This window comes from Podospora pseudoanserina, chromosome 1 (genome assembly GCF_035222485.1).
Source record: "Podospora pseudoanserina strain CBS 124.78 chromosome 1, whole genome shotgun sequence".
NCBI lineage: Eukaryota > Fungi > Ascomycota > Sordariomycetes > Sordariales > Podosporaceae > Podospora > Podospora pseudoanserina.
Genome location: NC_085920.1, coordinates 8,209,406 through 8,228,923, shown reverse-complemented (window position 1 = coordinate 8,228,923; position 19,518 = coordinate 8,209,406). Strand labels below are relative to the sequence as shown.

General features: G+C 52.9%; 7 protein-coding genes and 1 non-coding gene across 8 annotated transcripts; 3 read left to right on the top strand and 5 right to left on the bottom strand.

Annotated features, from left to right (window-relative positions):
- Window positions 1–113: 113 nt before the first annotated feature.
- QC764_123000 (uncharacterized protein) lies at window positions 114–3,392 on the bottom strand (the record flags this gene model as incomplete). The annotated part of the gene is made up of 2 exons (XM_062943533.1): window positions 114–1,017; window positions 1,072–3,392. 2 exons carry the CDS (start codon window positions 3,390–3,392, stop codon window positions 114–116), a joined length of 3,225 nt encoding a protein of 1,074 aa, XP_062806666.1.
- QC764_0026960 (uncharacterized protein) lies at window positions 1,847–5,125 on the top strand (the record flags this gene model as incomplete). The annotated part of the gene is made up of 4 exons (XM_062940133.1): window positions 1,847–2,105; window positions 2,158–3,010; window positions 3,079–4,427; window positions 4,491–5,125. The coding sequence occupies exons 3-4, from the start codon at window positions 4,037–4,039 to the stop codon at window positions 5,123–5,125; spliced, it is 1,026 nt and encodes a 341-aa protein (XP_062806664.1). The 5' UTR covers window positions 1,847–2,105; window positions 2,158–3,010; window positions 3,079–4,036.
- QC764_0026970 (uncharacterized protein) lies at window positions 4,288–4,909 on the bottom strand (the record flags this gene model as incomplete). The annotated part of the gene is made up of 2 exons (XM_062940134.1): window positions 4,288–4,446; window positions 4,643–4,909. The coding sequence occupies 2 exons, from the start codon at window positions 4,907–4,909 to the stop codon at window positions 4,288–4,290; spliced, it is 426 nt and encodes a 141-aa protein (XP_062806665.1).
- Window positions 5,126–5,302: 177 nt separating the features above from the next.
- QC764_122980 (uncharacterized protein) lies at window positions 5,303–6,059 on the bottom strand (the record flags this gene model as incomplete). Its single annotated transcript, XM_062943532.1, has 4 exons — window positions 5,634–6,059; window positions 5,541–5,567; window positions 5,412–5,480; window positions 5,303–5,356 (listed from the first exon to the last, which is right to left on the bottom strand). The coding sequence occupies exons 1-4, from the start codon at window positions 5,913–5,915 to the stop codon at window positions 5,303–5,305; spliced, it is 432 nt and encodes a 143-aa protein (XP_062806663.1). The 5' UTR covers window positions 5,916–6,059.
- A 392-nt stretch (window positions 6,060–6,451) lies between these two features.
- Window positions 6,452–10,328, top strand: MTR10 (Nuclear import receptor; the record flags this gene model as incomplete). Its single annotated transcript, XM_062943531.1, has 6 exons — window positions 6,452–6,580; window positions 6,652–6,741; window positions 6,820–7,101; window positions 7,209–7,299; window positions 7,365–8,651; window positions 8,705–10,328. 6 exons carry the CDS (start codon window positions 6,452–6,454, stop codon window positions 9,739–9,741), a joined length of 2,916 nt encoding a protein of 971 aa, XP_062806662.1. The 3' UTR covers window positions 9,742–10,328.
- Window positions 10,329–10,638: 310 nt separating this feature from the next.
- QC764_122960 (uncharacterized protein) lies at window positions 10,639–12,913 on the bottom strand. Its single transcript, XM_062943530.1, has 2 exons — window positions 12,483–12,913; window positions 10,639–12,416 (listed from the first exon to the last, which is right to left on the bottom strand). The coding sequence occupies exons 1-2, from the start codon at window positions 12,507–12,509 to the stop codon at window positions 10,782–10,784; spliced, it is 1,662 nt and encodes a 553-aa protein (XP_062806661.1). The 5' UTR covers window positions 12,510–12,913; the 3' UTR covers window positions 10,639–10,781.
- On the top strand, window positions 12,711–17,284 carry QC764_122950 (uncharacterized protein). Its single transcript, XM_062943529.1, has 3 exons — window positions 12,711–13,399; window positions 13,831–16,328; window positions 16,387–17,284. The coding sequence occupies exons 1-3, from the start codon at window positions 13,164–13,166 to the stop codon at window positions 17,064–17,066; spliced, it is 3,414 nt and encodes a 1,137-aa protein (XP_062806660.1). The 5' UTR covers window positions 12,711–13,163; the 3' UTR covers window positions 17,067–17,284.
- Window positions 17,285–17,306: 22 nt separating this feature from the next.
- Window positions 17,307–17,397, bottom strand: QC764_0026910. Its single transcript has one exon. It is a non-coding gene; the product is annotated as a tRNA-Arg (tRNA).
- Between the last annotated feature and the right edge of the window lie 2,121 nt (window positions 17,398–19,518).

The window sequence follows — 19,518 nt, the reverse complement described above, 5'->3', positions numbered from 1 at the left end:
TATGCTACCTGTCTAATATCAGGGTGTGTTCGCGTGTGATCCAAAGGAACCTGATGCATAATCTCATAAACCACGTTTCCATCATCATTCACCCCCTCTTCTCCTAAAAAACATTACCATCTATCAGGCCCGAACCTGCCTCCATCAGGCACCTCCAAATAGCTGCAAGCCTGCCAGTCACAGCCCTGCTTGTACACCTCTGTTCCCCACCAAGAGAAGCCCTTCATCCAGCCCGGATAGATGAAACCAAAGAACACCACCACTATCCCAAAGGCAAGGCCAGAATCCAGAGCGGCGCTCATCGTCATGGTATATTTCGCCCACCAGGCTCCGGCTCGGTTCTTGATGAGGTAATTGAACACGTAGCACACCACAGCCCAAACCGAGAAGTTCAAGCCCGTCGCCGGGGGAATCCATCCGAGTGATCCGAACAAGACTGGAAGATTGATCTTGCGAACGATGGAGTCCTTTCTCTTGCGTGCGTATAGCCACAGCGGAATAGGCAAAATCCCACCGACGGCAAATGCCCAAACCAATGGCCGATATGTGGCGTTAGGTCCAAAGAATTCCGACGGCCCTACCACGCCCCAGAGAATCGACCCGTTGAAGTGCACTCGTGCGATTGGGCAGGTGAACCCGTTGATTGCCTGCGGGGTGCAAATCCCAGGTACGTTGACAAACATCCAGTTGAGAACGCCAATTTGAGTCAACGAGGACACAATAGTGGCAACCATCTGGACAGCGAACAATATCCGGGGTGGGATTTTCATGTAGTGGCCAAGCTTGAGATCAGCAGCAAACTTGATGCCCTGGGCCGAGGAGATGTAACCGTAGGTTACAAAAACCATGTTGGCTACCGGACGACCGGGAAAGAGTGCGCCGGCGACGAGCTGGCAGATCAGATAAATACTGCTGTGCTGGTTGGTGACAGCCATGATGATCCCAATGGGGATGAAGAGGACGCTGCAAATGCCCAGGGCAAGGAGGAGGCCGTACCAGGGAAGGTGGATAGGGTAGCTGCAATCGGTTAGATATGATGTGGCGTGAGGAGTATAGGGTAGAGCAACTTGCTATTCAACAATAAAGATACCCACGGCGGTCATCGACACAAACGTTATCAAGTACCAAAGCATGGGGGCATCTTTGTATCTCTTCATCAGGCGGTTGTGAACATCCTCTCGGGTCATGAGGTTGTCGATACTTAGAGACGACCTGGCTGGTTCCGTTGCTGGTACCCGACCACGGCCGGATCCCCTCTGGGGTCGGTCCTCGTGCACACCGGCCACAGGCTCGTAGGTGCCTTTGGTTTCCGCCGAAGCCTCCTCAACTGACCGCTTCCATTGTCTCCAGATATCCTTCCCATGCCAGCAGACCGTGTGCGTGATGAGGGCTGCAAGCCCGGCAAACTGAACGCCGTAGCTAAGCACATAGGTGATGGGCAGAAACACCCTACTATAATTTGAATAAGCCTCCCTGTCGAACAGAAAGTCTTTGGTAAGAACTCTGCCAACGTCGTAAACGCTACCAGTGTTGTCAAACACGGCTGCTGATAGAATTGGCATGTATGAAGAATACAGCCAGTTGCTGTAGTACGCAATTGGTGCGATGATCCACATCACAATCACCAAGCCGCCGACCACATTCATGGCTGCCCAGAACGGGGTAAGCAGAGGTGACCCGATGTAGGCAATCTGAGCCCAATCAAATGTCATGGGAAACAGTCCCAGACCTGACACGACGCCAAACAGGTTGGCAACCACCACATTCTTGGGGGCAAACCACGTGATGACGTTGAAGTAGCTTAGAGCTGGCATCAGAAGCCCAGGAAGGAAATAGAAGACAAAGGCACCAAACCAGACGGCATAAAAGAACTTCCATCTGCTAATCCGCCAGCCATTGGCCTCCTTATTCTCCTCCTTATGGAGCGTCGTAAACATGGCTGCCGACATAAGCGTCCCAGGCCAAATCATGCCGCTTGGTCGGACCAAAAATCGCCGTGTGAGCCCGGCAAACGTGTAGCCCAAAATTTGGGTTGAAAGGGTGAGGAGGATTTGATAGGTGATGCTGGCCTCCTGCTTGTAGAACTGCGTTTGCTCAACGATGACGTCTGTTGCAAAAGCAAATCCAAACGATACGTTGCTGCTGACATAGACGCAGCTGTGCTCCTTTTCGTTCCAACGACCCTGAGAAAGCCAAAGCCGAATCTTGTCCAATACGCCTCTTCGCTCCCATGGAATGATGTGTGGTGACGGATACTCGGATGAATATATGGAGGCATTCTCGCTTCGAAAGCCATCGACGTACTCATCCGGTGGATCGTCAGACCGTTTTAGAAGATAGTCCCACAAGAGACCGAGGGGATGTACAAGTAGCAATGCGATGACGGGTGTGATGGCAACACTGGGGTATCTCAAGGAGAAAAACAAGTTGGTAGAAGATCCGAGAAAGGAAAAAAGTATGGACAAAGCCCACATACGTGGTGTGTTGATGGAAAGACTTGTGTTGTCGGTCGGCGCAACGGAAGCCCTGACTTGGGCATAGGGAGAGTTGTCTGGGGGGTCGTTCTCATCACCCTCGTCAATCTCCGACTCGAAGATATAGGATCTCGAATCGTCATCGCCCATCTCATCCGCCGTTGCCGTATGATTCTCCGTCAAATCGTTCAACAGCGACGTCTCGGTGGTTCCAAATCGGCCTTCCAGTCCTCCAACAGTAGTCGAGCTTCCCAGCGACTGGCGCGACGACTTTCTCATAGTCACCGACAGCGACCTAGCTTGGGAGCTGGTGCGCCGTCGCCGCGACTCAAAATCGCGTGTCGATCGTCTGCTACCATATCCAGAAGACTCTTGTCTTTGGTGCGCAGCGCTGCCCTCGACTTCAGGATCGGGTATAGACTCATTGGATCCTCTTGGTGTAATGGAGCCGTACGAGGGGCTCTGAAAGCCCGCCGTCGAGCGGAGCGGGGGCATGTCCTGCGTCATGGGTGCCGGTTGTTGGCTGAAGTTTTCAAGTTCGTGAAATTCGTTTTCGTCAAAATCGTCGTATCCAAAACCAGATGCTGAGACAGGCTCGCTGTAGGTGTCGCTGTCGCTGTCGCTGTCGCTCTCGTCAGCAGCGGTAGGCGTATTCGTCGTAAATCTGGATCTGCTGCCATGGGAATCTGCAGGGAGGAGAGTGACCTGGCTTTGATCTGATTCCCTGGCGTGGTTGTGGATGGAGGGGCTGTGGATGGAAAACTGAGAGGCCGGCGACGGCGTGGGGCCTTTGCCTTCTCTCTCAGCAGCGGAACCTGGCACTAGAGGTTGGAGTGGGATGGATTGTAAATCTGGCGCGTCTAGTTTGTTTGCTGGTGCTGGGGCCAATGGACCTTGCCTGCCACCTGACGACGACATATGCCTGTCTTTGCCCTGCCTCTCTGGGATAGAGATCCAGGTGATTCGAGGGCCTTTACCAGTCTGGCAGGCGTAACCCACGCGACTGCGGGGCGATGGGGGTTCCCGGGTCTCAATGACGGGTGGGAGAAAACACGAGAGGCACGTTAACAATGGGTTGGAGGGTACGGGAGTCCGGGACAGATCAGATCCAAACGGCTGGATAAGTGTCCTGCAGGTCCGCCCCGCCTCCGATCTGATATCTCAAGATGGATGTGTGCTACACAGAGCCAGTTAGAGCCACCGAGTGCGCACTTCCAGCCGAGTCTCTATTGAGCGAGATGGCTGTGGTAGTTTGGGGTTTGGGGATTGCATCCGAGTTTTGTAGAGAAAAACCGGCCAGGAATCCATCACTTGCTGCAACCTCCAGATGTGCCCCGCTCAGGCCATCTCCAGTGGATCTGATATGGCGGCTCTATCCGCTGCCTCCTCGGAATTGTACTGGGCATCCGGAAGGCTGAAAGACACAAACACTCATGGCTGACTAGTTCATGAAGTATATGAGGGTTGAATAACGGTGAGAACTTTAGTTAGGAGACAGGCTTGGTTGGCGGAGAGAACGCAGCTACGAAAAGGCTTGTTTTTAATGCTTCCGGCCAAGAAGCATGGGCGGCTGCACTCTGACGACATATCAGACGCTTGGGGTTGAAGACTCCCGATCCCGAATCAGGCCAAGCCTTGGATTGCCAACACGCAGCCGTCCTTCCCGAACGGAGCTCCTAGCGCCTTTTTATCAGCCTCAATCTCAACGTTCTCCAGCATCACTGGGGAACCAGCTGGGGGTTTTGGAGAAAGCTGGGAAGGAAATCGCATATCCGCATTCAGCAATCTTGACATCGAAACACACCAAGAGACTTCAAGCATTAACTTCAATGCCCGAAGGCGCAGTAACAGATGAATTTGCGATGGCGTCCCTCAACGCCGCCAAGCAACAACTTCGGACGGCTATGAAGCACAAGCTCCAGGCCATGACTCCCGAGTCTGTTCTCTCACAGAGTAGGATGCCGACCCGTAACTGAAGACACACACGCGGTATTGTAAAAACTGATTGCTGTTCAGGCTTGGTCGTGTTCAACAAACTCAAAACCTTTCCGCCGTTTGTCAAGGCCAAACGAGTCAGTGTCTTTCTGTCCATGCCAGGCGGCGAAATTCAGACAGACGCCATCGTCAGACACGCTTTAGCCTCCGGAAAGGAAGTTTTCGTGCCCTACCTTCATAAAAACCCAGCCACATCTCCAGCTCTTCCCGTGCGGGTCATGGATATGGTGCGCCTTAAAGACTTGGCAGATTATGAAGGCCTGACGCCAGACAGATGGGGCATCCCAAGCATCAACCCAGCCACCGTACACGAGAGACAGAGAGTCTTTGGTGGCCCGGACGCCCAGCACTCGCAGAGCACTCTGCTCGACCTCATTCTCATGCCGGGGGTTGCATTTGACATCGATCCTAACAACGGCGCCATCAGGCGGCTTGGGCATGGCAAAGGGTTTTATGACTATTTCTTGAGCCGACACAGCGCAAAGTCGGCTGAGCTAGGGCAACAAGAGTCTCCTGTATTGCTATATGGCTTAGCCCTGTCTGAACAGTTCCTGTCTCCGTCCGAGGGGGCAGTACCTGTTGGTCCTTTTGATCAACCTCTGGACGGGCTCATTCTCGGGAATGGCGAGATCAAAAGCCCTCCAGCTGCAAAATAAAAACAGTCTGATAGTCCTGCGCCAATCGGTTGCCGTGCGCCTGCCTGTCCCGCTTTCCCTCTGGTATCCCAAATCGTGTAACGTCTTTTTCTCTTGCCAACCCTGACATATGTAGACAATCGAAACAAAATTATACCCATCTCCCGGCCATTCCCGCCCTCTATGAAACTCAACCCTTCACCCTGAATAGCTCTGGATAAGGGACACATTGTCGCCCTTGAGGAGAATTTGCTGGAGTCTAGTCAGCACAAGAATCGCCCGCTGCAGGAGAAACATCTCAACGTACCCCCAAATTTCTTCTCGTTTCTGTGTCGTTCGTCTTGGAGATTTGTTTGACCTCCACGGCATCGTCGATCTAAGGGGTACAGTGTCAGGTCGCGATTGGATATGTTGTATTGGTATGCGCCAGACTTACAACCAGGTTCATGAATTCGTCGAAGCCCTGCAACGAAAAAGAGAGGGTTAGCGCATGGATGCGATAGACAGAGGATAAGAAGGAGCCACATACACGGATAATGCCAATGATGCGGATCGAGAGCTGCTCGTAGAGCCAGATTTGGACTGGTGTTCTCTGCTGCAGGAGTTTGAAAAGAAAGTTGATTGGTGGGAGCAGAACCCGACGACCACCACCTCCTCCTCTTCCAGTCATTGTGTAGTGTGAACGGGTTGTTGGCGTGGAGCTGCTGTGTGGATGGATGCGATTGCGGTGGGAGGTGCGGTTGCGGTAAGCTGGTGTTTTTAAGACTTGTCGCGCTCGAGCGTGTCGTGAAATTCGCCCAAAGAAATCCATCTGGCGGAGCTGCCAGGCCCAAGGCCAAGACCCGGAGGACCACTAACAGACGGTCCGTGCCCACTCCCCCTCCTTTTCTCTTCCACAGGCAAGCCACGGCGTCCCACTGCAATTGGCTTCGTTCATGGTGGGGGCGGTTTGTCGGGCAGCCTGACGTTTCTCTTTTGCTTGCATGAGGGACCGACGTCGCCAAAGAAAGTCTAAAACAAGAGACCCATCCCACCTTCCGAACAACACCAAGCTTTTGCCCGTGAACCAAACCTTGCGATCATCTTCCACCCCCCCGCGAACCCCGCCTAATCAAGCGGCGCCTCCTTCCTCTCCGCGCGAAGAACCGAGCTTTTCACCAGCAACCGCCAGACGCACCACGCCAGGAAAGCTATCTACTGCCGCTATAATTTGGAGGGAGGGGCCATCTTCGCATACGTCTTTTGCGGCTTCAACAACAGCTGCCTCATCCAACCCCACCAACTGGACAGTGAACCATCCAACCTCCTCGTCCACCACCCTCAAGCGACCGTCGCAACGCTCTCGTCATGGCTTCAAATGGCGTGGAGGACGCTTTTGCCGTCGGCAGTGTGCTGCAGGCCATGCTGACCATGCGGAGCGGGGATAATGACAAGAAGAAGCAGGCCGCCGATTATCTGGCCAAGTTCCAGAAGTCTGTGAGTGATAGGCTCATATCAAGGGGCATGCCGAATCAGTGCACCATGCTAACCTGGCCCTAACATCATAGAAAGCTGCCTGGACAACAACAATCTCGATACTTCAGAGCTCGACCGAGGCCGAAGCACAGCTCTTCGCGGCAACAACCCTGAAGGGCAAGGTACGAATACATGCACACTAGACGACCCCTGGCAAGAAACATCAGGCTGTGGTGAACCGAAGCTGACTGGACTCCAAGATTACATATGACCTCGCAACTCAGGTGTCCGAGGGCGACCTCCCAGCCCTGCGCAGCCAGATCCTATTGCTGCTCAAGAAATATGCGCCCGGCCCTAAGCCGGTGCGGGTTCAGCTTTGTGTCTGCCTCGCAATCTTGGCGATCCAGATGCAGACATGGAAGGATGTTTTGCCCACCGTTGTATCAACTCTTGGGAACGACGTCACAAGCCACGCCTGCATCCTGGATTTCCTCCGTGTCCTTCCAGAAGAAGTCACGGAAGGACGAAAAATCACCCTCTCTGTATGTGGACCGATATCTTGCGACACGCCTCTACCTCTATCTTTACCTCGCGACATTCCGTTTTTGGTGGATCGGCCTGGGATTAGTATCTAATTGGGTCATGACAGGAAGAAGAACTCTCCCAGAGGACATCGGAACTGCTGGGGGACAATGCTGAGCAGGTGGTGCAACTGCTTATCAACTATGCACAGTCTTCTCGTAAGTTTCCCCATCTGGTTTGGCCCCTGGATGACTCTTGTGGTTCCTCGCTGACGACTTGGCAGCTGCTGCGGCTACCAACCCTCAGCTTTTCGACTGCATCAGCTCATGGTTGCGTGAGGTGCCCGTGGGTGTTGTGGTCAGCTCTCCTCTCATGAGTGCGGTTTTACATGGAGTGGCCAACGACAACTCGCTTTTGGCTGCTGCTGACTGCCTTACTGTGATTTGCCGAGAGACGAAGGAGGTGGATGACAACCGCGATACGATTGCCCTCCTCCTTCCGAGGCTTCTTGAGCTCAGGCCACGCATTCAGGCTCTCGTCGACGAGGACGATACCGAGGGATTCAAGGCAATCACCCGCGTCTTCGCCGAGGCTGGTGAGTCTTGGGCCTTGCTGGTTGCTCGCGACCCTCAACACTTCCGCCCTATTGTGGACTGCCTTCTTGAATGTTGCGCCAGAGACAAGGAGAAGGACGTGCTCCACTATACCTTCAACTTTTGGTACGAGCTCAAGCAGTACCTGACTTTGGACCATTACATGGAGGCTCGGGTGCAGCTCGTGGACGTCTTTGCCCAGCTGGTCGACATCCTGTTGAAACAGCTCGAGTATCCAGCATCGGACGACCCCAACAATGTTGACCTCTTCGACGGCGATCGTGAGCAAGAGGAGAAATTCAGAGAGTTCCGCCATCATATGGGAGATACGCTGAAAGATTCCTGCGAGGTGATGGGGGTCTCGGCATGCCTTACCAAGGTCTACGACGCCATCAAATTGTGGCAGGAGAAGTTTGGAGGCCTTGCCACTCCCACTTCTGTTCCCCACTGGCAATCGTTGGAGGCACCCCTTTTTGCCATGCGTGCTATGGGACGCATGGTGGATAATGGTGACAGTTCTGTCCTTCCCCAAATCTTCCCGCTTTTGGTGCAGATCCCCGTGAGCAACGAGAAGCTTCGATTCGCGGCCATCATGGTTTTTGGCCGCTATACCGAATGGACTGCGGCCCATCCGGAGTTTCTCGAGTCTCAATTCCAGTATATCGTCTCTTCCTTTCAAGCTGACTCGCAGGAGATTCTGCGCGCTGCGGCTCAGTCTTTCAAGTACTTTTGCACTGATTGTAAGACCCTGCTCAGCCCGCAGGTGATCCAGCTGCAGGCTTTTTACGACGGCATCCTTGACAAGCTTCCTATGCCTAGCAAGGAGGAGGTTACTGAGGGCGTCGCTGTCGTCCTTGGTGTTCAAAAGCCAGAGGAAATTTACCGCTTGCTCAAGCTGTACTGCGACCCCTTGATCAACCGGCTGATGGTCAAGGCCAACCAAGCAACGGACGAGAAATCCAAGGTTGATCTTGCTGGTACGTTCTCCTTGCGTGACACCTGTCTGGATTAGCACTAACATGGTTGTCAGATCACATCAACCTCCTTACTAACTTTGCACAATACGTGGTGCCATATATTCCCAGTGACCAGGAGAATCCTGCGGTCAAGTACTGGCAAGAGGTGTTCCCGATCCTGTCAACCATCCTGGATAACTTCATCACGTTCATCCCAATTTGCGAGCGTGTGTGCCGGTGCTGGCGGAACATGGTGATTTCTTACAGAACCGCCATCACCCCTCTTCTCGGACCATTGGCCAACAAGTTGGCTGAAGGGTTTGCCGCATCGAAGCAGGGGTGCTTCCTCTGGGCCACCAGTGCAGTCTTGAGGGAGTTTTCAGAGGACAGAGAACACGTCGAAGATGGCATTACTAACGACATCTATGTCTTCTTCGAGGCGCAGGCGACAAATGTTCTCCGTACTATGAGCGATATTAAGCCTATCGATCTCCCAGATGTCATTGAGGACTTTTACCGCCTGCTCATCGACGCCCTTCTTTATTATCCCACCAAACTTATTCCCTCTCCGCTCTTCACCCCTATCTTTCAGGCTGCTATTTCGGCTTTGTCCCTGGAGAAGCAGGAGCCCGTTTCGGCAGCCCTTCACTACATCCGCGATCTCCTCACATACGGTGGGCCAAACCCAGCCACTTCCAGTGATGCCCTTGGAACAGCCGGCGCCCAGCTTCGCCAGATTGTCAAACAACTCCTGCTCGAGCAGGGCGGAGCGCTGATCAAACAGACCATGGCGGGCATGATGTTCACCTTCCCCAGCGACTGTTTCGCCGATGGTAGCGGCGTCTTGCTGCACATGTTCCAGCTCCTTCCTCAGGAGACAGCTGCGTGGGTTGAGAGCACCATCCGAATGCTTCCCGCGGGAACCGTCACGCCCGTGGAAGCCAACCGCCTTCTCAGCAAGATTAAGGAGAAACTCAGCGGATCAGATTCCGACCGGAGACAGATCCGTATTCTGATGCAGGACTTTACCAACACATACCGCCGCCGGTATGTGGCGCCTCGGGATGGTCTAGGACAGTTGGAGGCGACCCAGTTCCACTTCTCTGGGTAGATACGCTGCGGGTATGGGTGGACTTATAGGATTGGTGTCAGGGGGATTCTCGCGGTGGACAAGGGGGAAACATTTTGCGGATTGGGATGTGTCTGTGCATATATTTTCGAATTCGTCTCTTGGGCGCAGAAGTGGAGAATTTATGACGGGTGGTATATCAGGTAGCTGGTGGAGGGATACTGAAATGCATGCGATGTTTTTGAAGGGGGGCGAAAAGATAACGAAAAGGAAAAGAGGAGGGCATCAAAGGAGTGAGAAGAGACCGAAAGACAGCGGTGGGAAAGACAGTTGCATTACGACACCTAGATGGGATGAGGGCCACGACGACGGAAAGCGAAGATAATTGAATTGTGTTGTGGAGGATTTATATGTAGATAGTATCAACATCCCTATTTTTCGTCTTTTTTTGCTACCCTTTTGCTGTATCTCCTTTTCGCCTGAAGTTTTCCCTCACTTCTTCTGTCTTTTGATTCTGTCATGTTTTCATACAACCTACAATTCTTATCGTTTCTCTTCAAGTATTTATAAGACCACGAGAATGGTGGTATTCGTTGCTGCATAGGTCGATTGGCCTTTGGGAGAGGTTGGGAAAAGCAGGATGGGAAAGGGCAACAGTTGCTTTAGGGACATAGGTTTATTCAAGAGGAGGAAAGCGAGTTAGGGTTGGTGATCAGGAAGGGATGAAGAGGACAGGAAGGGAAAGAAGAAAACAAAACAGAAATGAAAAGAGCCTACAACGAGAGTGATTTGCGTTGCTGCATGGCAACCAACATCCACCCCCTGCCAAGAATTCAGGGGAATGGAGGGTCTTGGCACAAACGATGCTGAAGTTTTTGTCGATTAGACAACATAAAATTTCAGAACGGTTCAAGAAGAATGCTATTCCTCCAAGTGATCTCGTCGTCTTTATGTTCAGTAATCAACGTTTACATCAGCGCTATGCAAGAAGAATCATTACAAGTTCATATATTGGCTATATCCGCTCCAGGGAAAATGATATCACAAACATGCTGCCTCAACCACCATCCCAAAAAGCTCCATCATCTTTTAGACACATTTACCGCCCCCTCTCCTCTATCGCCGGCAGTACCAGCTCCAGCAGTCGAAGGACCACTTTGCGCCTCCCTCCTGGCCTTGGCCCCAGCTTTCAATTTCTCCCACCTATCCCTGTATTTCTCTACTGTCTGCTCTAGCCTGTCATAATCTTTCTCCCTGGCCACCATCCTCTTTGTCAGCTCAGCCAGCTGCTCCTCCAACTCCGCGTTCCTCTTCTTCAGAGCCACTTCCTCTCCTGAACCTCCACCTGGGGGCAAATGTCCGTACCCACCACCGCTCGAAGCACTCATTGGCGATCCGGGTCTTTGCAACCGTAAGCTTTGTGCCAATGCCAGGTGGGAACTCTGGCTGTTGAGTTCGAACGCGTGTAGACGTTTGCTCACTCTATCCAGGGCGTCCTTGAGCGAAGCGTTCTCGAGTTGGAGCTCCTCGACAACATTTTTAAGATGGTCTTTTTCGTTTGTTGCCCGAGATTTGCCTGAGTGTGATGATAGTAGAGACGGTGGTCTGCGAGAGCCGAGTTGAGGAGGTATCTGGATCTCTTGTGCGTCAACAAAGTCGTCTTCGTCGTCATCCTCTAGGCTGTTGGGATCGCGGTGTATGGAGGCTGCAAGACGACGACGTTCTTTCGTTTCATGATGGAGGATGCTAGCGTAAGATACGGTATGCCCGCTCGTAGGGACAAAATAAAAAGAGTCGGCAGCGCTCGGGTCTCGAGGGAGGGATCGGAGGGCCGCGCGGGAGTATATCTTTTTGAGATCAGGTTCAGTAGTAGCGGTTGTCGTCGTTTGGGGATGCGCGGTCCATTGGCGCTTTCGTGGAGGGGTGGGTTCTGGGGGGCGGACGGGGCTGGTCCGATCAGAGGTGACTGATGACTCCTCCGAGATTAATGGCAGCCCGGCGAAGGCGAGGGGCGCGGAGAGACGATTGATCAAAGTGCCAAATGTGCTATAAAACCTGGAGAAGCCCTCCTCGCTAGGGGTCGAACTGCCGGTATTCTGTTCGACCTTGTTGGGCTCATGAGATGCATGCTCTGCAATGACAGGGGGAACCCAGCCTGGCTTGCGTGAGTGGTCCAGAGAATCCGGGGTTTTGGAGCCTCTCGTGGAGCCCTCCCTGCGGGGATACACTTCCAAACTTCCAGGAGCCTGGTCGTTGGAAACGCTGGGTGTCAGAGGCTGGCTGGGATACTTTGATCGAATTCCTCGAGCGGATGCCAAGTTGTTTGCTATGGAGGATGACAGATTTCGCCCAGGGTACCGTTGATGAGACAGCGTGGGGATGGGCTTTGTCGCATGGGCAGATCCAGGAGCAGCAGCTGAAGCCTTGGAAGATGTTGCAGTTTTGACATCGTCGTGATCTGTAGAATCTTTCTCGTCTGCCTCGGCAATATCGCTGTCGATACTATTCTGGCTGGGGAGTCCTAGGGGTAACTTCAGCAACTCGGACAGCCGCTTATGGTGTTGCTCCAACAAGCTCAGCATGCGCAAAGCCTCGATGCTCGTCGTCCCCTTAGCCGCGTTAGCGAACTCGCCAGCAGCCTGCGCATGTTCCGTAACGGCAACAGTGGTGTCGGATGTTTGTGTAGCGATGGATGCAGCGCGGGCATGGTCGTGTGCCTGGGGTAATCAGTGTCAATAGCTAACTGTCTGTTTGCCTATTCATGAGATCGAGAACAAGCATACCTTTGTGAGCGCGGCGGACTCCATCATGGGGGAGGCGCGCGGCGCATATCAGAAAAAGAGCAAGTGTGGGAAGTGTGTGACACTGCGGCGGATGGAGATATTCACGATGATGGATTGGCGGGGTGGATGATCTGCTCAGTGGACATCAGGAGCCGGCCAGCGAAAGGCGTCCACAGGCACGTAGGGCTGGAGGATTGGCGCGGATGCTTATCTTATCGCAGCGACCCGGGGCAGCACAAGTTGTCGTATTGGGATGGAACCAACCCCAGGACAGGCTTCGTAACAGCTTCCACAAAGAGGGGCCGTTACTCCCTCATCGATTAGTTAATTAATCTCGGATTTGAAACATCATAAGCTTCCGAGTAAAGACACTTGTCATCCAGTGCAAATTGCAGCATTTTCAACAAGGCCAACCCTCAGCCGCCTTCTCGACGTTCAAAGCGTTGGATTGATCCAAGTGGCTGCTTCTTGGCATCTCGGCTTATGACGATGTCATCATAGGCAAACGGGAGAGCTACCATTATCCTCCCCTTCGTATCTAAACAGCAAGTTCTTACAACTCTATTCCCCGCCTCTCTACGCCACAGTACGCATAGCACTAGCAACGCGCAGCAAGTCCACCTCCTCCAAAACCATAGACCGCGATCCAGCTTGCGTGAGGTGCTGCACTGGCAGATAAAAATGGACGGCACCTCAAACGGACTGGGAAAGCTATTGCCAAAGGCCATCGCGGCAAAACGGCGGCGAAACAAGGCCTCGTCCATTTACAGCAGCACCAGCAACGATGATGTCGCGCCACACAGAGGATCAGACAACTCCAATGCCCCTGTTGGCGAAACCAGCTCTCTGCGCCGCACCGACAGCCAGCTCAGCGAGGACAATACCGATTTGATTTCGTTCGAGTCTGACACAGCATCGTGAGTGTCTCTCTCTGTCTTGATTTCGCCCCTTTTTACCCCTTCAACAGGGCCTCGTCATGCAATTTGTCCAGCCTTGTCGAGACCTCTTGGCGGCTCTTCAGTGAGAATCCCGCCTATAATTTTACGGAAAGCTACTTCGTATTAGCGCCTGCTAGGGAAGCGGGCCCGGGCACCTATTGGCGTATGCGGAGTTCCGGTCCACATCCAGCTCACCACCTACCTGACCTCTTGGCTCTCGTCGTCAACCAACCTGTGCCTCCCACAGGCGGCGTTTCTGCTGCTCGTCGTTGGCCGTCGTCATCAGCCTCTCCCAACTCACGTTGATAATTACCGGTTCTTCCGGATACACGCTCCTCTCGCATTGTTTTGTTTTCATTTGTGTTATTCACCTATAACCTCAACTGACACCCGTGACATTCGCTCGCTAGGCCAGACACCCGTCCCACCGCCATCTCAGTCCACCCGTCCCAGATCGGGCACTTAACTACATCCTCGCCCCTCGTGCAGGAGAAATACAAGCCAGAGTCGCAAACCTCAGACGTCCTGTCTTCTGAAATCTCCGGATTATCGACCCGATCTTCGACTTTGCCGCAAGACTCCTCGGACAGTCTGGAGTCTACCCCTTCGCTGAGAAAGTCCCGAACCCATAACCTCCTGCATCCCGATTCCGATCCACCGAAAAGGTCTACATCTGGAAACCGACTCAGAGACGTATTCCGCTCGAAAAGGGGTTCGGAAAAGAGTTCCAGTGACGAGAAGACTGTGCCCGAGTCTTCGCCAGCGGCCAACCCAGAGTCTGAAGCCAAAGTCTCGACCGGCCGAAACCGTGCCCTTTCACGCGGTCCGACGTTGGAACCTCTGAAAGCCCCGCCACGAACACCACAGACTCCGCCACATGGAGAGCCGACTCCGCCAGTGATCGTGAATACCCCTCCCACACCAACCGATCCTCAGCTGCCCGTCATCGTGGCGACCAGCAGCAGCCCTCGTCGTCCGGCGAATGCGTCTCCCGTGGGGAATATGATAACGCAACGAAGAAGAGCGGGGTCAAATGCAGGCCCAAGCAAGCTGTCAACGATAACATCCGCCCCTCTCACGCCAACGCCGGAAGCTGGGCCAGTTTCACCGAACCCAGCTGCCACGTTCTTTTCGTCCATGTTCTCAGCAGTCCAAAATACTGCCAACTCGCTCAGTAGCACTATATCAACGGCGAATCTAGCTCCCGGGACGAAGTCTAGGGCCGGTACACCGTCTCAGGAAACCGACAGCACACAACAGCAACAACAGCAGCAGGACGGCGTCGAGGTTGAATCCTCATCCATTCCTGATTTGTCTTCAGAATCCAAGGAGCCAGCCGTTAAAACGCTAGGCATGGGCGATCTCAGTCTTAGCCAGCTCGGTATTTCCGAGACACCGAGCAATGTTCCTAGTCCTGTGGCCTCAAAATTTGCGGATCCTGATCCACGAAATCGATCAGATTCAGCCCCGGACCCCCATCCCGCTGTGACGGAAATTGTGGACGAGTCGCATCTTTCGCGGCCGAGATCGGTGTATTCTGCCAACGGAGATCGCACGCCACCAGCAGGGAGTGTATATGAGGGTAGATCAGGGGTTCACCGGAGCGGAAGCATTCGCAGTGCTCTTGGTCACCGCAGGAAGCGAGGCAGCAGCATAGCTACACACAACACATCTGGGAGCGCCATAGGCGCTGCTATTTCAGCTGCCAACTCTTCGGTGGCTAACCCCAATGCTGCAGGAAGCACCCCGAAACTTACTGGATTTGCTGTCGCTACTAAGAAGCGCAACCGTGACTTTCATAACCTTTTCAAAAGCGTACCCGATGACGATTACCTGATTGAGGACTACAGCTGTGCTCTGCAGCGTGAAATTCTCGCTCATGGCCGGTTATACATCTCAGAGGGACACCTCTGCTTTAGCAGCAATATCTTGGGCTGGGTGACGACGCTGGTGATGAGCTTTGACGAGATTGTCTCAGTTGAAAAGCGGAGTACGGCGCTGGTGTTCAAGAACGGCCTGGAGATTTCTACTCTACATGCCAAGCATATCTTTGCCTCTTTTGCGAGCCGCGACACGACATACGATCTGATCATCAAAATCTGGAAGCTTGGTCATCCTCACCTCCAGAGCTCTCTCAATGGCGTCCGTCTGGAGGAACCGGGCGGCGACCGTACCGAAAAGGTTGATGTGGAGAACGTCTCTGTGGCAGGGAGCCAGAGCGTATCCGGATCCGATGACGAGAGTGCTGATGGGGATGACGATGATGACGATGTGTATGATGAGGATGAGGAAGAGGAGGATAGCCAAGAAGCAAGCTTGCCTGCGGACGCAACCTCAGAGGGCCCTGATAAGACAGCCACTCGCAAGGTATCTGGTCCAGTGCCCTCGGAGAAGGCCGACGACAATGCTCCCACAAGTGGTGGTGATTTTCCAGGTCCTATCAGTCACGCCCCGACAGAGTGCGGGGATGAAGGGACACATTTTGAGAAGATTCTGGGCGACGAAACTATTCCGGCGCCGTTGGGCAAAGTCTATAACTTGCTCTTTGGACCTGGCTCGGCCGCATGGATGGGCAAATTCCTGACCGTGGACCAAAAATGTCTGGATCTCCAGATGGAGGACAAGCGAGGTCTCACTGGGGAGGTCAAGTCGCGGACGTTCACCTACATCAAACCTCTTAACGCCTCGATAGGGCCTAAGCAGACGAAATGTATTGTTACGGAGCAGCTGGAATCCATCGACCTCGACAAGTCTGTCAACGTGCTTTGCAGTACGCAAAATCCCGATGTACCAAGTGGCAACATATTTGTGGTGAAGACAAAGTATTGTCTTACGTGGGGTGAGAACAATGGCACTCGTGTTCAGATCAACTGCACTATCGAGTGGTCTGGCAAGAGCTGGCTGAAGGGTATGTTGTTTCTCAGATGCCAGTCGTCAATGCTGATTTGCTAACATCATCGGCGTAGGTCCCATTGAGAAGGGCGCAAACGAAGGACAGACGCAGTACTGCAAAGATCTTTTTGCCAGTCTGCGAGCAGCCATTTCTTCTCGGCCACGGTCTAGCACTCTCGGTATTGCCGCAGGGGCACGTGGCAAGAAGCGTGGACGCAAGGCGAAGTCCGCGCTGGCCTCTAACCAAGCCAGCGACGTTGAGAGTGTTGCCAAGGTGTCAGTAAAGGAGAGCTGGGGTCTGCTTGAGCCTGTGCGGCCCTTCCTCGGGCCCGTGTTTGATATCATCAGGCCTATTCTTACCGGAAATGTGGTGTACGGGTTGCTTGTCGGTCTGCTGGTGGCTAGCTGGTTCGGGTTTGGTACTCGACAAGGACCAGTACCCTATGGCCGCGACATCGGGTTTGCAAACTACCCACAGCGAATTGCGGCTTACGAGGAAATGTGGAGCAGAGAGGAAAGTGAGCTGTGGGAATGGATTGAGGAGAGAGCTGGTCTGGACCGGCTGAACGGTGGTAGTATGCCAGCCCCGAGAAAGAGGACCGTGGATCCAAGGACGGTAGAGGAGAAGCTGCGGGAGGAGAGGATGGCTGAGAGAGAGCTCCGGGAGGCGATCAGAGTGACGGAGGAGCATTTGCAAGTTTTGAAGTCGGTTGTCAACAGGAAGGAGAGGGGCGAGAAGGCTACAAGTGATTGATCTGATTTTCGTGCAAGACTGGAAGGGGGGCATCTCTTCGTTGGAATGAGAGTGGGTTGGGGATTCTTCATTATTCAGGCTGACGCCGCAAGTCTTTTTCCTTGTATAGCATAAGCATAGCAATCATTATATTGGGCAGTTCTTTGGGTATGTTTATCGAAAAAGTTTTCAAGAAGGCGAGAAACAATGTGTGCCCTGTGATAGTGAGCAATTCCGACACCAAGCTTCAACAAGAGACAAGGTCCGCTGGCGTAATGGCAGCGCGTCTGACTACGATTCTTTCAAGATTCAAGTAATCAGGAGGTTCCAGGTTCGACCCCTGGGCGGATCGTTTAAATCTTGACAACCCATTGAGTTGATTTTTGGATTTCTTTTTGAAGGTTTTCGTGGCAGTGGATCCGTTAGCACTTTGGGGTGACCCCTGAACCCCTGTGCACCTCACAGCAAGAACCCATCGCTACACTAGAAGCCAGAATTCTTATCGGCTTCCCTATGAAACAATAGTGTCAATTCAGGTAGTCTATATTACATCGATTGACTCATTTCATTGATATATGCGTATAACCCAGCTCATCACATCCCCTGAGATCCATACGTTAAAAGACAATCTTATTAAGGAGTCTCTTCATTGTCATCGAAGAGAGGGTCATGGTCGGGACCTCTTCATCATCTGGTACGCCTACACTGCCATCGTTCTTTCCGCGAAGCCTTCGATATGTGGACCGATAGACGGTGCCAACGGCCGGAATACAACATCCTGTTCCCTCCTTCCCGTCTCCGCAACATCACTTCCCTTCAAATCGTCCGAACACGTCCGTCCGCATCATGTCCACCAACACCAAACACCATAAAATACCGGGTCAGATGGTGCTACAAACACAACCCCAAGTACCTACATGAACTCCAGCACACAGAGAAGTAACGGCAACCTTGATTGATTGACCGGCGTCGAGCCGCTGCGGCTCTCACTCACCAATGCAACAAGGAATGAAAAAGGGTCAGAGCCCTACAGGCTGACGACTCCCATGGTTCAAGCCACTCGGGGAAGCAATCCGATGTAGATCCTTGAGGGGCGGGAGCGGGAGCGCGATCTGAAACTCCTCTGCCTCTCTTTCTCCGGTTCCCGTGTGTGTGTTCTAGTCTTGCCGGTCTGGTCTGTGTGTCCGTTCCTACATATATTGTCACCGCGATGATGTAATATGATCGATCTGAAAATATGTGAGATGGAAGCTCACCGAGACATGGGACGGTAAACTCTTGCGGAAGGTCGGTATGCAAGGAGCCAAGCGAGGACTACGTGATGGGCTGGAGCAGTTTGATAACACGTGCTGCTACGTAGGCAGGCAAGGCTCGGACATTTACTTCCTCTTCTGTAGCAAATGACGGGCTGGATAGGAACGAAATTCGAGACCGGGCAGATCAAGATGTCAAATCATGGTCAGTTCTTTTCATAACGAGAACAGCCGGGGCTTTCTCGGGCCGGAGTTAGCTGTCCGCGGATATCAGGTACCAACTTGTATCGAACGAGGCGGGCAGAACAAAGGCAGTTTACGTATCGACATCAGGACAACACCCTCCCCCAGTCAGATCATCATCAATCATTCACCGCTCATCAACAGCTTTGCTTCCCATCAATATCGAAGCATCAGTTTTCCCCGCCTGATGGTTTCGGCCGCTCGCTTGCCCGCATCAATCTCACTGCACATGCAAAAAAAAAAGAAAAAAACGCGGGGAACACACGCCATATCATGCCATTGCCCTTTTAACAATTTGACTTTTGACGTGCTCGTCACAAGAAAATAAAATTGAGTAAAAAAGGTCACTAAAACACCACGCTACTGCACAAGATCAACGCCGTCGCCGTTGTCAACAACGGCTGCGGGCGGTCGGGTGTCGAAAGAGCAAGGTGAGAAAGCGGGTCTTCCCGCGGCGCCCCAAGTCAAGCAACCATTTTCTCAGATCATTCCTCTCAACAAAGCGTAAGAAACCGCCACCTCGGCAATTCTTCTTCTTGATTTATTGTCGATAGCATGGGGGAAATCCCGATGAGGTGGGCTGATATGATGCGATTCTGGCTTCTCCACGTGGGGTAAATGGTTCGATCGTTGGCACATCTCTGGGCACGTCACTTTTTGTATTGTATTTGTACGTATGCATGGGAACAGAAAGACCTGCATCGGATCGGATCCGGACCTACACTTGACTATGTAGGTACAGATGGAGATGTACCCTTTGTTGCTCACCTTGCAGGGTAGAAGAAATGGGAGGGTGGATGTAACCCTTCTTTTTTTTCACACCCCTATCAACAGAGGATTAGGTAAACCCAGCCTCCTCCGAGTTCCTGATGACAGGAAGAATGATAAAAAACAAGCAATAGTTTGGGAAAGACTGAGAAACCCTTAACAAAATAGTCGAGAGTAACAGTGAACACAAGAGTAGTAGAGGCACATGC